The sequence below is a fragment of the Corvus moneduloides genome, chromosome Z (assembly GCF_009650955.1).
Source record: "Corvus moneduloides isolate bCorMon1 chromosome Z, bCorMon1.pri, whole genome shotgun sequence".
Classification (NCBI taxonomy): Eukaryota; Metazoa; Chordata; class Aves; order Passeriformes; family Corvidae; genus Corvus; species Corvus moneduloides.
Genome location: NC_045511.1, coordinates 64740770 through 64755267, shown reverse-complemented (window position 1 = coordinate 64755267; position 14498 = coordinate 64740770). Strand labels below are relative to the sequence as shown.

The following is a 14498-nucleotide window of genomic DNA, read 5'->3' as shown; positions in this document are numbered from 1 at the left end:
GCGGCAGCCAGCAGCGTGCCCTGGCAGCCAGGAGGGCAGCAAACCCATCCTGGGTGCACCAAACTCGGCGTCACCGGCCGTCCAAAGAGGTGACCGGCCCTCCGTGCCCAGCGCTGGGGCAGGGCCTCCCCCTGAGTGCTGGCTGCAGCTCTGGGCTCCACCATTTCAGAATGATGGGAAGGTCCTTGAAGGTGTCTGCAGAAGGCAAGACAGATGGTGGAAGGACTGGACACTGTGAGGAGCTGCTAAGGGCTTTGGGCTTGTCTAGGTTGGAGAAAAGGAGGCTGAGGGGCAACGTCCTTGCTCTCTACAGCTTCCTGAGGAGGAGAAGTGGAGAGGGAGGTGCTGATCTCTCCTCCCTGGGATCCAGTGATAGATGTGTGGCAATGGCTCAAAGCTGTGCCAGGGGAGGTTTGGATTCACCATCAGGAAGCATTTCTTTATAGAGAGCCTGGTCAAGCCTGATGATACTCTGAGCCTGTCAGTGTGTAAAGGGCATCTGTACAGTGCCCCCAACCTGCTTTACCTTTGGGTCAGTCCTGAAGTGCTCAGGCAGCTGGGCTAAACGATTCTTGTAGGTCCCCCACAGCTGAAATATTTTATTTTCTTCTACTCTCTTATTCCAAGCTTTTGGGTTTTCAAGAGGTTTTATGTGACACAGAGTACCACATGTACAGGAAATAGAAGCTACCCAAGTAAAAAGTTCCTTATGTGAAGGATCTGTTCTTTCAAGCTTTGAAGTTCTAAGTTCTGGCCAGGGACTTTTATTTAGGCTCTAGAAAAACTGAACATTACATCTCTATTCACAACAGCACTTAAGCACAAACACAGAATAACTACACAGGTAATACAGTGTGTATTATTATGATATTTTGTGGAAAGATGAAAGTAATTTTAACATTTAAAATTATATTCTGTGTAAACACAAAAGGAAGACTGATACCCAGGCATTTTTAACAATAAGCAGTGAGATATTCCAGGCATAACTTACTACATATATATCTGATAAGTTAAATAACAAGAATTTCACTTATCTGAATATGTGCTCATACTTCCCCCATTTTTCTCTTAATAAGGCTAAGACATTCATTTAAAAGTTCTGATAACTGAAATGTACATTATCACTTCCACTGCAATTCCAACTAAACCATGTTAAATGTTACACTACATGTAGGAATGCTAATCAGTTTGCACAGTTACAAACATGGGCAGTCACTAAATTAAGAGCATTACAGATGAGAAAACTATGATTGTGAATTTTTTCAATTTACTTTGTTTGACAGATAAAACACTGCCTTATACTCTGACATAATCATTAAGGAATAAGGATATTCTCCTGGGGTCAAAAAATTCAGAAGTTTGAGCCCAGTATATGCATCTATAATGTAATCCTTACATGATCTACTGATTTGGAAGTTATTGACTGTTTTTCCTAGGTTATATCTTAGTATTCATTAACATGTTACTAGATAAACAAATTATACCTAATAGTCTAAGATGCAAATAGCACAGACATAGCAAACACCTATCCTAAACCCACTTCGAAAAAAACTCCCTTCCTCTTAGGAAGAAGAAAGAAATAGTGTTTTTCCATATGATTCAATTAACCATTTCCACGACCAACTAACAATTTAACACTTAGTACAAAATATTTATAGTAAGTTGCTCTGAGGAGGTCAGGACAAAAAAAAAGAAAACAATTTGCAGAAATTGAAGTCCTGGTATAGTGATTAATCTGGGTATCCTACAATTAATTTTCTTTATCTGTTTGCATTTGCAAACCGCCCTCCACCAGCGGCAGGGAAGGCAGGTGGTATCTTAGAATTCAATATATTGTTGCAACATGATGAAAAAAGATAGCTCCTGTCTCTTTTTCCACAGGCACCTCTCATTCACAATGCCCTTTATCCACTTCCAAAGGTTCACCCTTTTAGGCTTTAAAGGAAGTGAAATTCTAAAGCAGCTATCATCACAATGCTCCATTATGAAGGAATTACTAATTCATCGTATGTATGCAAGAAAGACTGATTTGGTACAGCTAGCTAAGTCCTGGGTACTTGTGGCAATTGTGCCTACCTAAATAAGGCAGAACTAATCTGAAAATACAGGATAAATGGACACAGGGCTTTTGAAAATGTGACACTTTCACCCTTTTAGGACGCCACAAACATGCATGATTTATGGCGCCTTTCAGTTCTATTTCAGAACAGAGTATTCATGTATGTCATACTGTTTTCTGAAACCTGTTCCAGAGAGTTGTGTTAGGCAGACAAGCTTCCCCAAGAAAAAGAAGCTTGAAAATGAAATTGTATTGACCACATGAGGAGAACTCCAATCCAGCCCACACAGATGGGAGACTTAAATCTAAAAGATTTGCATTCCTGTCAATAGAAAAAGCTGTAGCGACACCTACAAACAGGTTCTATGAAATTTTGCTCAACATATTGAAACAATACTATGAAGACAGACAGAAAGATACTTCCTTAAGTCTGTGGAATGAGAGAAATGTAAATATGCAGAAAAAGAAGAGCAAAAAAAAGATGTAAAATAAGTGCAGTATTTTACATAAAACTGACCTTAAAAGAATGCTGATAAACCTTAGAAACTTAGCAAAATATGTGCTTTTTTTTTCCTAAAAAAAACCCTTATTAATTGTAAATATGAAACTCTAATATACATAACAGATGCTGGTCCAAACACCTGCTGCAAATGCACACCCACCAGTAGTCTGTAGGTACATAAGGCCTGCATACTGACTAATGAATACAGCATGCTCTCTAGTGATTACAAAAGAATATATAGAGTCATTTGGGAGAAAAAGCACACCTAGCAGTCATAGACTGGAGAAATAAAAAATGCCTGGAGTTAAGTCAGATTACCTTTTCCTTCCCAAATTTTCAACTGAAACACTGCTGCCCACGTCCCAAGGGACCTTGACTCATTTGAGATGGGCTTGTGCAAACCTCATGGTTGGGTGAAGTGTGTGAGAGCAGCCCTGCAGAGAAAACTTTGGGGGTGATGGTTGATGAAAATTCAATATGAGCTGGCAATGTGCACTGGCAGCCCAGAAAGCCAAAGGTGTCCTGCATCCAAAGCAGCGTAGGCAGCAGGGCCAGGGAGGGGATTCTGTCCCTCTGCTCTGCTCTGGTGAGATCCCACCTGCAGTGCTGCATCCAGCTCTGGGGTCCCAACACAGGAAGAACATGGAGCAAGTCCAGAGAAGGGCATGAGGTTGATAAAAGGACTGGAGCACCTGCCCTACAAAGACAGGCTCAGAAAGCTGGGTCTGTTCTGCCTGGAGAAGGTTGCATGGAGACCTCACAGCAACTTTCCAGTATCTGAAGGGGGGCTGCAGGGAAGGTGGAGAGGGACTCTTGCAGGAACTGCAGTGATAGGGCAATGGGTACAAATGGGTACAGTAATGGGTACAAACTGAAAGGGGAGAAATATAGGTTGGATATTAGGAAGAAATTATTTACTGTGAAGGTACTTAGATACTGGAACAGACTGCCCAGAGAGGTTGTGGATTCCCCATCCCTGGGGGTGTTCAAGGCCAAGTTGGATAAGGCCTTGAGCAATCTGGTCTAGTGGAGGTGTTCCTGCCCATGGCAGGGGGGATTGGACTTTTGGATCCAGATTGGATCTTTAAGGCCCCTTCCAAACCTTTTTCAACATTCTATGATTCTATGTTAATCTTCTTTGCTAGAAGTTCTCAAACATAGGGTCAAACAGACCAATTTACCATCTTTTCCCCAGATCATCCAGTTATTTGTATACCTAATGTCTATTATATACATCTTTAAATATATTCTAAACCTTTTTCTCTGTGGTCATTTCCCTCACATTTGGAAAACAAAACAAAAAAATCCCTTGTCAATCTCATCATAAGGACTTTTAAAATATATACATTCCACCTAACATCGAAAAACACATGTAAACACATCAGAATTACTCACACCGGAGAACCAAAATAGAGAAACTAAAAAGAAAATTCAATTCAGATTGCTATTAAACTTGAAAACATTCACAGCATGACAGCCTTAGATAGAGAGAGTGGCCATATTAGGACCAATGTGTATTTAATCAGTCGCAAAGAAAAGCAGTAGTCCTTTAGAAAGGTGATGCATCTATGCCATTGATAACCAGACTGTTTTGAGAGCATCATGTCAAGTCTTCTGGCATCCAGTTTAAAAGGCATTTTTAAATAAAAAGAATTAACAGAAATTCTTCCCATGGACTGAAAGATACCTATTTTTGACATCTTATGATTAAAAAATTGTGCTTCTTAAAACCTTTTAAAATCAGTAACTGGAATATTACATTGCAATAAAGTGAGTTTCCAACAACTTGGTTTTTTGATAAACAAATACCAGAATAAACATTAAACTGCCGAAAGTGGAAACACTATAGCTGCTACAGGGCTTTTATGCAGAAAACGAGGCTGGCTTGTATCAGAAGAGAAGCAAGGAGCATAGACAGATGAAGCCAGAATGCAGTCGGAGTAGGTGTGGCTGACCTCAGTAGCGTCATTCTCCCTTTCCCCCCACATTCCTTGTCTTGTGAAGAAGACATAGTCTCAATGCAAGATTTTACAGTGGAGCAGCAAGGCAATCAAAGGGACAGAGAGAAACATAAATTGTTTTGGTGACATCGCTGCACTCAAACCTCTGGAAAAGAGGGGGAGAAGCCATGATGCTCCACAGCTCTGAAGCAAAAAACAGAGCAGAAGAAGGCAGAGGTTTATCAAGGCACAAGATCCACCTGATACCTTTTTTACACAAAAGAAGTCACTGTGCTCAGTTGCAGAAATGATAAGTAAATATCTTGCCTTTATATGATGTCAGACCAAATGATCTAATAATCCTTTTTGTATAAAAGTTTGTGCATCTTTGATTTGATCAGAAATGTTTTATTTTATGCTAAAATGGATTTAGCTAAATCAAAATTATCAGAAAAGTTGAGGAATGGAGGAGGAAAAAGCTCCTGTACCAAGAAAGAAATTAATAAATAAAACCTCATCTCAAATTTAAATCCAAATTACAACCTTTCTGCCTTTAATGGAAGATTTGATCGTTTTTCTGAAATAGTTATAATACTTCCACTAGAACTGCATTATCAGGATATAGTATTTACATTGGGCCTTCTTACTTCTTCTTGTTCTCTCTCCAATAATTACAACATATTTTTGGCAGGTACCATCCTTTCTTTAAAGTTAATATCAACTTTTGCACGCTGTGCTTACTAGCAGAACTAATAGTTTGTGGTGCTACATTATATCCATATTAATTTTGATTCTATTTTCACGCAGATTTGCACTGAAATACGATGGATCTCTGTAACAGCGTGAGTGGAGACCTCCTATGGTTGGTGATGACTGGTGAATGACAACTGGAAATTGAGGATCAGTCATAAAGCTTGTTAGAAAACAAGACTAATAGATGGGAGCCTCTCACTGACTGACAAGCATAACAACACATTTATTACTAGAAACTGTATGAATTTTTTAACCTCGTGATATTACAAAATATGGTGATTAGATCACCTTCTTTCATCACAACAACAATCTTGGGTGTTTACATTTGGGAAAAAAAATGGAAGGTGATTTATATTTCATTATTAACATGGAAATCCAATTTTTTGGAGAGTCCCTTCAATATAGCAGCTTCTTCTTTAATGAGAGCTACCAGTTAACCAAACAGATGACTCTTTCATACAAGTTTCAACATGCAAATTCATTTCAAATAGACATCCAGCTAGGCTAAATCACTTCTTCAATGCAATCACAATATGTTCTTCACCAATCCACAAACATACTCACATGAAAATGATAATTTTGGAAAGCTGCTTATCTACTGAGCATCTTATACAGAAGTTCTTGTAATCTGAATGCCTTTCTGTTTTAGTAAAAAAAATCCTTTTTAGCATGTAGAGAAGTAGTTTAATAGGCCAGTAAGGGATATAATGGGAAGAAGCAGTGAAATCAATGGAAATGAAAAAAGTAAAGAAAAAGCCAACAAATGTTCTTAATGCATACCAACATAAACCACTACCATATATATGTTGGAATAGTTTTGACAGATCACAAGTCTTGATATTTTGGCTATAAAAGCAGTACTACTACATGCTATAGTTTAGTAAGGACAGCTTTTTTGTATGAATGTTTGACAGAAAATTAAAACAAATTAAATATTACAACCAAAATATTAGCTCTTTATTAAAATCCTGAAGCAGAACTCAGAATTACATTAAACCATAAAGAAAAAAGTGAAAATAAACTTAAGTTAAAAAGCCTTTTATTGAATTCTGCATAAAACCAATCGCATACCTGCTGCAGAGTCAATTAGATTCTTAATTTATCTGAAAGACAGTTAATAAAATTTACCTATTTTATACATTTGACTTTTAACCTGAAACTCTTTTGTTTCTTTCTTTCTTTTAACTTAAGCTAGATGTATCAGAAAGAGATAAGCTCATTCATACAATTAATTTGCTTATTACAGAATGTAATGATTTGATCAGTGAGGGTGATAAATGACAAAACAAGTGAAGTTATCAGCTGAAAAGAGTAAACAGAAGTCATACCTCTAAGGCAAAATAAAGAGAACTTGTGATGACCACATATATTAATAAATAAATTTTTATTAATTTCTATATCCTTTTTCTCTACATGAAAATTCTCCAAACTAATTCAAAATTTGGAAAAATTTTCTGTGTATTATGCTGGCAAACCAGTCTGGATACAAGTTGTTTTGATGGCTCCAATAAATTCTCTATACAAGAATGAAAAAAGTTATGATGGTAAAGATCAAATGAGGATCACAAGTGAAACAAGCTCTACCTATCTAAGGTGCAATCCAATTAAAGTACTACATTGCTTTATTTAACTCAGTTTAATTATGCCCCCTAGTAAAATTAAAACAGACTTAGTGCTTTCAAGTGAGTTTAAACTGAACCTTTAGTGTTTCAATTAATTCTTGAATATTTCAGCTGAGACACATGAAGCCTAAAATTATGATCTAAAATCATGTTATGTCCCACATCCTTAGCAAGAAATGTACTTCTGATGTACTCTAATATATCATACCTATAGAACTATATTTTACAGAAGAAATAACACTCTAAGAAACAGAGGAAATTATTTTAGTGCCAAAATGCAATTTAATAATTGTCATTTAACTAGCAGTATTTTTTTCTATTCTTAACACTGAACTGATACAGCAGCATAGAATTTATTTTGAGCAACTAAAACAGGCTATTTCATTGACATATAGAGCAAGAGAAAGTTGCTGCTGAAGGCATGAACTTTAGCTTTTGTTCAATATTGGCAAATTCTACTTTTAATTTTTCAAAAAAAATCAAACCAGTTTTTAATTTGCAAAATATAGTGTGGAGTTCTGATATTCAAATAATTCTAGGATTTTCAACTTCAGCGTAACTCTACTACTCCTCATTTGTTTTTACTGGATACATTTAAGCCTCACTTGTTTTCACAGTCAGTTAAGCATCTGAAATCTGAAAGAGGAATGACACTTTTTTCGGAAACTCTGTTCTTCTATTAAGTCATGTAAAATACAGGCAAATGTTAATATACATTGGTTTTTGTAACTCAAGTATAAAATTCTCTTTTGCTGTGAAAGCTCCTGCTAGGTTCCAGCGAGACAGTTATATTATTCATGAACTATGACTCTTCACAATTTTTGTTTTCAGAAAATAATACTGCATGGGTTTTTTGGATAAAGTAATAATTTCTTGCATGGTACCAAAAATTTTATTTATTCATACTAATCACCTTAAGAATCAAAAGGAGAGAATTTTCAGATCATCTGAATTATCCAATATTTTTACATCAGTTCCTAAAAATTAAGTCCCCTAACTTTATTAACTTTTTGAATACTGATGAATCTGTATTATTACTGATGCTTTATCTCCTTTCCATATTTTAAAACTGCTGCTACCCTATGTTTCACAATTCTCTTCCCCATTACTGCCAAACCTCTACATCCAGACCAGAGAACTCAGAAGAATGAGGTAAAAGTACTCCTTAGGGCTATGCAGCAAAGGTAGATTAGTATAAACCCATTTTCCTAACTGAAATATAGAGTAAGCTCTTAGGTAAGGTTCTGTGTGCTCATGTTTATGTATCCACAATATTCTATACCACAATAGTAACAGAATGCGTCTTCCCATAGTCAGATATTCCCACAATGAGCTTTTAATCTGGAACAGAATTTGGAGATACACCATAGATAAGTAAGAATAAAGCATTAAAACATAGGATCTCAGTATTCTGAACAATTAGAAATTTTTTTGAAATAACCTACCAAAACTAAACTAAATCAGGCAGAAAAACTCATTAAATGCAGGGAAGTTACAGATACTGATCTGTAACTCACATTATTTAACATTTACATCTAACATAGTTACACTCAACAACACTGTATTTTTCTTATGCATTCAGAAAAATTATAAACTGTTAAAATTTAACATACGAGATTTAATTATTTGCAAGCTGTCAAGGAAAAGGTATGCCTTCATGATTAAGTTTTCACAGCATTCTTACTCCTGTATCTTATACATATATAGTGCTTTTTTTACAAAAAGTACTATGTAGTCCTTATTCTGACAACATAATACTGCAATGCATTCTGTCACAAAAACTGTGTCAGTCTGCAAGAACATCTGAGTGACTAAGAGCCTAGTCTCAAAGGTTTGGGATCAGTCTGAAATACTTACTGTCGCTGGGGAGGCCCGCGTTGTGTGAGTCACTGTATGACCAGAATTTTCCATTGAATTGCCAATCAGATAGGTCCCTCCTGAGCTGCTAATGAGTTGTCCTCCTGTTACGCCCATCTGAATCCCTCCAGTGCCCACCATGCTATGAGACGAGACCACTGTTGTCACCTGTGCAGAACTTCCTTGAGTATCAAAATAATTTCCCCCAGTGTTTTGACTGTACATCTGGGTTTCTGTGTAAGGATAAGTTGTTGATCGGCTTCAAGAAAAGAAAATAAAAGAAAAGGAAAATACATTATTTGTATTTCATTTATCTGAGGGTGATGTTATAACTCTAGAAATTTATTTACAATAACTAAAATAAAATCAAATAAAGTTGGCAAACAGTCCCTGTCTCCTCAGAGAATATTTAATCAAATCAAAGCATTAAGTAACTAACTCAGTGTCAATGTTAAACCAAGTATCTACCATATATTATAGAAAAGCTGTCAGTCTTATACAAAGAGGAAGAGAGAAAGGAATAACAAAAATTGAAGGCAGGCACATAGAGCTAATCCAATTATTAATATATTGCAAAGTAATTTACAAAGCTCTGCCTGTATCAACATTTTTTAAAATTTGACAATAGGATTTTGATTTCTAGTCAGATGTTGCATGTTTTGCATAATGTGCAGTTTACAAAATTACAAATAATTCATACAAATATCAGCTAACAGAGTCCAATGCTCAAGAATCCTACATTGTCTATTGTTTTTAAATTCACTGAAGCTATTGACTGAAGGTTGAAATTCTGAGTTTGCTGGTATTTTGGGAAATGCAGTCATTTTTACAGGGCAAATTCAAAATTAGACATGAATTCATGTAATGATAAAAAACTGCACTTAAGAAATAAAACCAAACAGAACTACGACTTGTAAAACAGTCGCAAAGATTAAAGAAGTTACAGGAATGCAACAGTAACATTTTAAAATAATTATCAAGTGTGAAACATTCACATGTCATTAACCAGTTTACCCTAACAAACTACTCAGCTACTGAAATCTTCTATCTTGTGTTTCATATTCTTATTTACTTATCTTGAATCATTATTTTTCATGCATTATAATCTATTTATAATTTTTGAATTTGTATTTGCTCCCATGTACTAAATTTGATATTAAACTCAACCTATTTCAAAACTATAAAATAAATGTAATTCATTATTTCAAAGACTGTATCATATGTTGTCAAGCATGACAACAAGTAAAAACCAGTCTGTTTACCCAACCATTAATTCTCTTATTGAAGCATAAAAATCTACATAAATCCAAAGGCAATATCGATTTGTACAGCATGTAACTAAACAAGTTAAAACAACCAGCAACCAAACAACAAAACCCCAGACACTTTTGTACAGAAACACAAGAGGTGGATGCAGCACTCATGTTTTATGCAGTAAGCTGATGATTAAGATACCTATGCAAGAACCTGATGGCAGGCTTTTCTTCTCCTTTATCTCTACAATGTTTATTTTTTTATTAATATGGAGAAAAATTCAAGGCAATTTATTGTCTGTTATTTTTTTGAATTATGAAAGCTTATGTAAGACTACTTTACTAGTAAACAACAGACTCAGAAATTATAATTTCTTCTTTACCTTCAGAAAACCGTTACTTCTAAATAACTGAGGAATGTAACAGCACCCCATCAACAACCGAAGTCAGAAATTTTGCTTTATTAACTATGGCCACAACAGTTTCTCCCTTTGCCTTCAGAGACTTCCACAAACTCCAAAACTTATATTTTAAAATTTGAAATGTTTCATAAGCCTCATACTACATTATTTGCTCTTACCCCTCTTTAAGTTACTTAAACACTTTCCATTTTATTTTGAGTATTTCAAAAGCCTCAAGATCAGCTGCAAAAAACCTTGAAGCTAATGTAAAAGAAATGCCTTGCAGTCTGCTGAAAACAAAGCAAAATAGTTCTTTTAGGGACTAATGCTCAAACAGACATGTAATCTATTAACCTTTCTTTTGGAAGTGAAAATCAGTTGATCTTTGCCGTGCAATAATCTATGTATGCACTTAGGTACTGTGCAAGTCCTGATTAATCTGCTCTCTCGAACCAAGGTATCATAGAGATATCTTGTGATACCTTAGGGATATTGTTTATTTTAGAACCGTAGAAAAGAACTACTGAGTTGTTAAGGTTTGAAAAAAATACTGAGTCCAACCATTAACTGAACACTGCCATCTTCATCCCTAAATCATGTCCCTGTGTGCCACAGCTAGATGTTTTATGAACATTTCCAGGGATGGTGACTCCACCACTTCCCCAAACAGCCTGCTCCACTTCTTCATCACCCTTTGCAGTGAAGAAATTTTTTCTTAATATCTAACCTAACTCTCCCTTGGTACACCTTGAGGTGATTTATCTTGTGATGAGCACGATAACCACTACCAGGCTGGATGTTGCCTCTGTCTTACATCTGTGAACACTGTTATGCAGCAGAGGACAAATGTAGGGAAATGTTGTGATGTAGGCTCAGGGGAAACAGCTCATGGAAATGATCACCAAGTCACTGAACACTGTAATTTCTCCCAAAAGAGGAAAGAAAAATCTTGGTATCAGCTGTCAGTAAGGAAAGGAATGAAAGGATAAGATCATTGTTGACAGCAAAAGCAGACAAGGCTAGAGGAAATGCACTGTACAAAAGATGCAAGGAGAACAAATCTCACTTGCAAAAGTGGAATTGAATTTTGGAAGCAATGCAAATCCAAGAGAATGCTCCAAATTCTGAAGAAAATTAAGTCACAGGCTTGGTGTAGAATAGGAGATGAATTATTTGTTTGCTTTTACCTTGTTTAGGTGTATCTGTACATCATACGTATCACCTGTAGACCTGTATATCACGCATAGGCTTTAAATAAGGACTGATTGTAACAGAGCACCTATTTCTGCTTATAATAGTACTCTGTATCACTGTATCAATGAGACACATCAATGCATCAGACTCCAAAATAAACACACTCGTCCATTTGGCCCAACAACCAGCAGGTTTTTCTAGACCTGATCATTGGAGATGATTTAGCAAACCTTTCACAAGAGAGATCAACTGGGTACTTAAAATTGAGATGAAACTATTATTATTACATGCAACAGTAATTGCAACTTAGCAAAGAGATGTTTAATTTAACCAAAACTATTCCATCTGGAAATTAAAAATGCAGTTGGATAAGATGATGTTATAGAAAGAAGTTTTGAGAAATGATGTTTTTAGAAAGCAGACTTGAATGTTTTAAGGTCATTGCACATGGTAACATGACCCTTTAAAATAAAGTTGTAGCAAAGAGGAAAATAACTTCAAATAAGGAAGTGATTATCTATTTCTCCACAGCACTTGTAGCAAAAATATGTAATACTTTCTCAAATAGCCTAACATATATCATAGTCAGTTCTTTTCCACTGTAAAGGTTGTAGAAACATTTTTAGGTCTTCTCTCCTTTTAACAGCTGGATATAAAGATTGCACAGGGACTGATCTCAAAGTTTTCTTGCTCTTTATGAAAACACATTGATGATTAGCTCTTGCTTGAGATAGAAGGAAGGCAACAGAACCTGACAGTTACTACTACTGAAACACTGTGAAGTTTGGTGTTTACTAGAATGTGGCATTAGAAAGTTTATCAGTTACAAGTAAATTTAAAGTCTAAGTAGATAGGCTCCAGAATCCCAGTTTCCAGAAGGCTGTGCAAACTAGATCATGTTTACCCTGAGAGCAAGTGACACAAAGTCAGGCACAGTGTGAATACAATTTAGATTAAGCAAGCCCAGAACAGGTACCTGATGTTAAGATCCCACACTAGAAATTAACGATACCAGCAAGAGTCAGACTAGCATTACAAGATACAATAATTCAAGGCATTTCCTATTATGCCTCATTGCTTGCTTACATAAATTTTATAATTATTTACAAAATATAATACATTATATTGCTAGAAATAAAAGTGACAGAGTTGTGGTAAAAAGTAGTTTAAAACTATTTTTTTGCACATGAAAACAGAAAATAATTAATTTCTACATTCAGTAAGCCCCATAATTACCACACAGATTAAGTGCGATGTCTTGCCCTATATTACAAACTCTAATATAATGTTACTGAGCCCAGCTTTTACAGACATTTTTGTCTCTTCAAAGACACTGACATTCTGAAAAAAGGAGACAAATAAAAGCAGTGGCTCAGAAAGAGTAAACTTGTTCTTGTCCTCCCTTTGTTTTCAGTGTGCACGTGCACATTTGGGAAACAGTTTATTCCCAGATGCACCTGTGATCAGATTCTATGTAAATACCTGATCCATTGACTACTATGTATCAGTGTTCAAGCCACCCCATCATGTTTCAGTGATTTACATTGGCTGATCATGGTCCCAGATCTTCTTCAAAATATATTCCAATAATTTCTGTATCTTGCAAAGTAAGTAATTAACTACAAAATTTTTATCACAAGTTCCATCTTGGAAAATTCAGGTGTTGGCCAAAATGCATATAAATCTAATTTTTTACTTGAAGATGCATAGCTTTTACAGTTTAGCTTGAAATACCAGCGTTCCTGCACAGTGGCCGTACACAAACAGCCTCGTAATTCAAACAAGAAAACCATTCTTTATTTGTTTTTCTGTAATTCTAATTCAAACAGACAAGTAACGCAATAATTACTATCTTACTCAGCAACTAATAGATGCAGAATTACTCCTGTGGGTTTTGGTATGGATTACTGAGACAGCTTAGCAGGTATGCATGCAAGTATTTTTTTCACTGTCATCTCTGTAATGAAAGTGAGGCTTTTATGATACTTAATTAACTAAGGTATTATTTTGTGGGATACAAATATGATAAACATTGGATGAAAATAAATATTTCAAGATACAGTTATTTGTGTGCAGAGTAGCTAAGGCTCATGATAATGCTATGGAATTGCAACATTTTAGAAAACCTCCAAACCAAGAAATTCTTTCATGCCAGAAGCATATCCTCAAACTCCTTTAAGTTTTTAGGATAATTTTGTGGTCCTTAAGCTAATAGTGAGCTTCACAGAAACTACAGAGAACAGAAACCTTCATCTAATACTGAGGGAAGGCCTTATCACTGCCAGATTCTGGGTGTATCCTGAGCAAAGGGAAGAAAAGGTAGTGCCATACACCCTGAGACTGTCGCAAGAGAACATGATACAGCCATTAAATTATAACAGAGAGGCATTTATTAGCCATAAGAAAGAACTGAGATCTTTAACACTCAGTCCAAGACCATTTTCCACATGGAAACAAAGCAATAAAAGCACACACTATGCACAGCTACAGAAAACGCTGCAAACTGGGAAAGAGAGTAAATGAAAACAAAGGTGCAATTCTATAAATTTTATTTGCAGGATCTGTACATTACACAGGTAAGGAAACATTAATTACAGATCTATGAAATTCTGATTAAGCACAGCAGACCTGAAGTCCAAGAAATATGGTATTGCCACTGTTAGGAACATGTCAAAGGGTACGTACTACATCTGCAAGACGTCAGGAGTTGGGCTTGTCAGGCTCTCTTTGCCTAGACTTCTCTGTCTTAGCCTAGGGGTTTGTTCTAGCAGTGATTGCTGAACAATTAGATAAATGTTACTTATTCTGCTTCCATTTTAGCTTAGCTTTCTATGACTGTGTGGTATGAAATCTATAATTAAAATGCTGAGGCATTGTTCTGTGTAACAGACAATAATATCAAATAGCTAATCCGTAG

General features: G+C 35.8%; 1 protein-coding gene across 4 annotated transcripts in view; it reads right to left on the bottom strand.

The window, feature by feature from the left end:
- RFX3 (regulatory factor X3) overlaps positions 1-14498 on the bottom strand; it is a 114453-nt gene that overhangs the window by 31772 nt on the left and 68183 nt on the right. For all 4 annotated transcript variants that reach the window (XM_032095701.1, XM_032095698.1, XM_032095700.1 and 1 more), the window contains exon 4: positions 8734-8992. In XM_032095701.1, coding sequence (XP_031951592.1) covers positions 8734-8992 — 259 coding nt within the window. The remainder of the gene's footprint in view (positions 1-8733; positions 8993-14498) is intronic.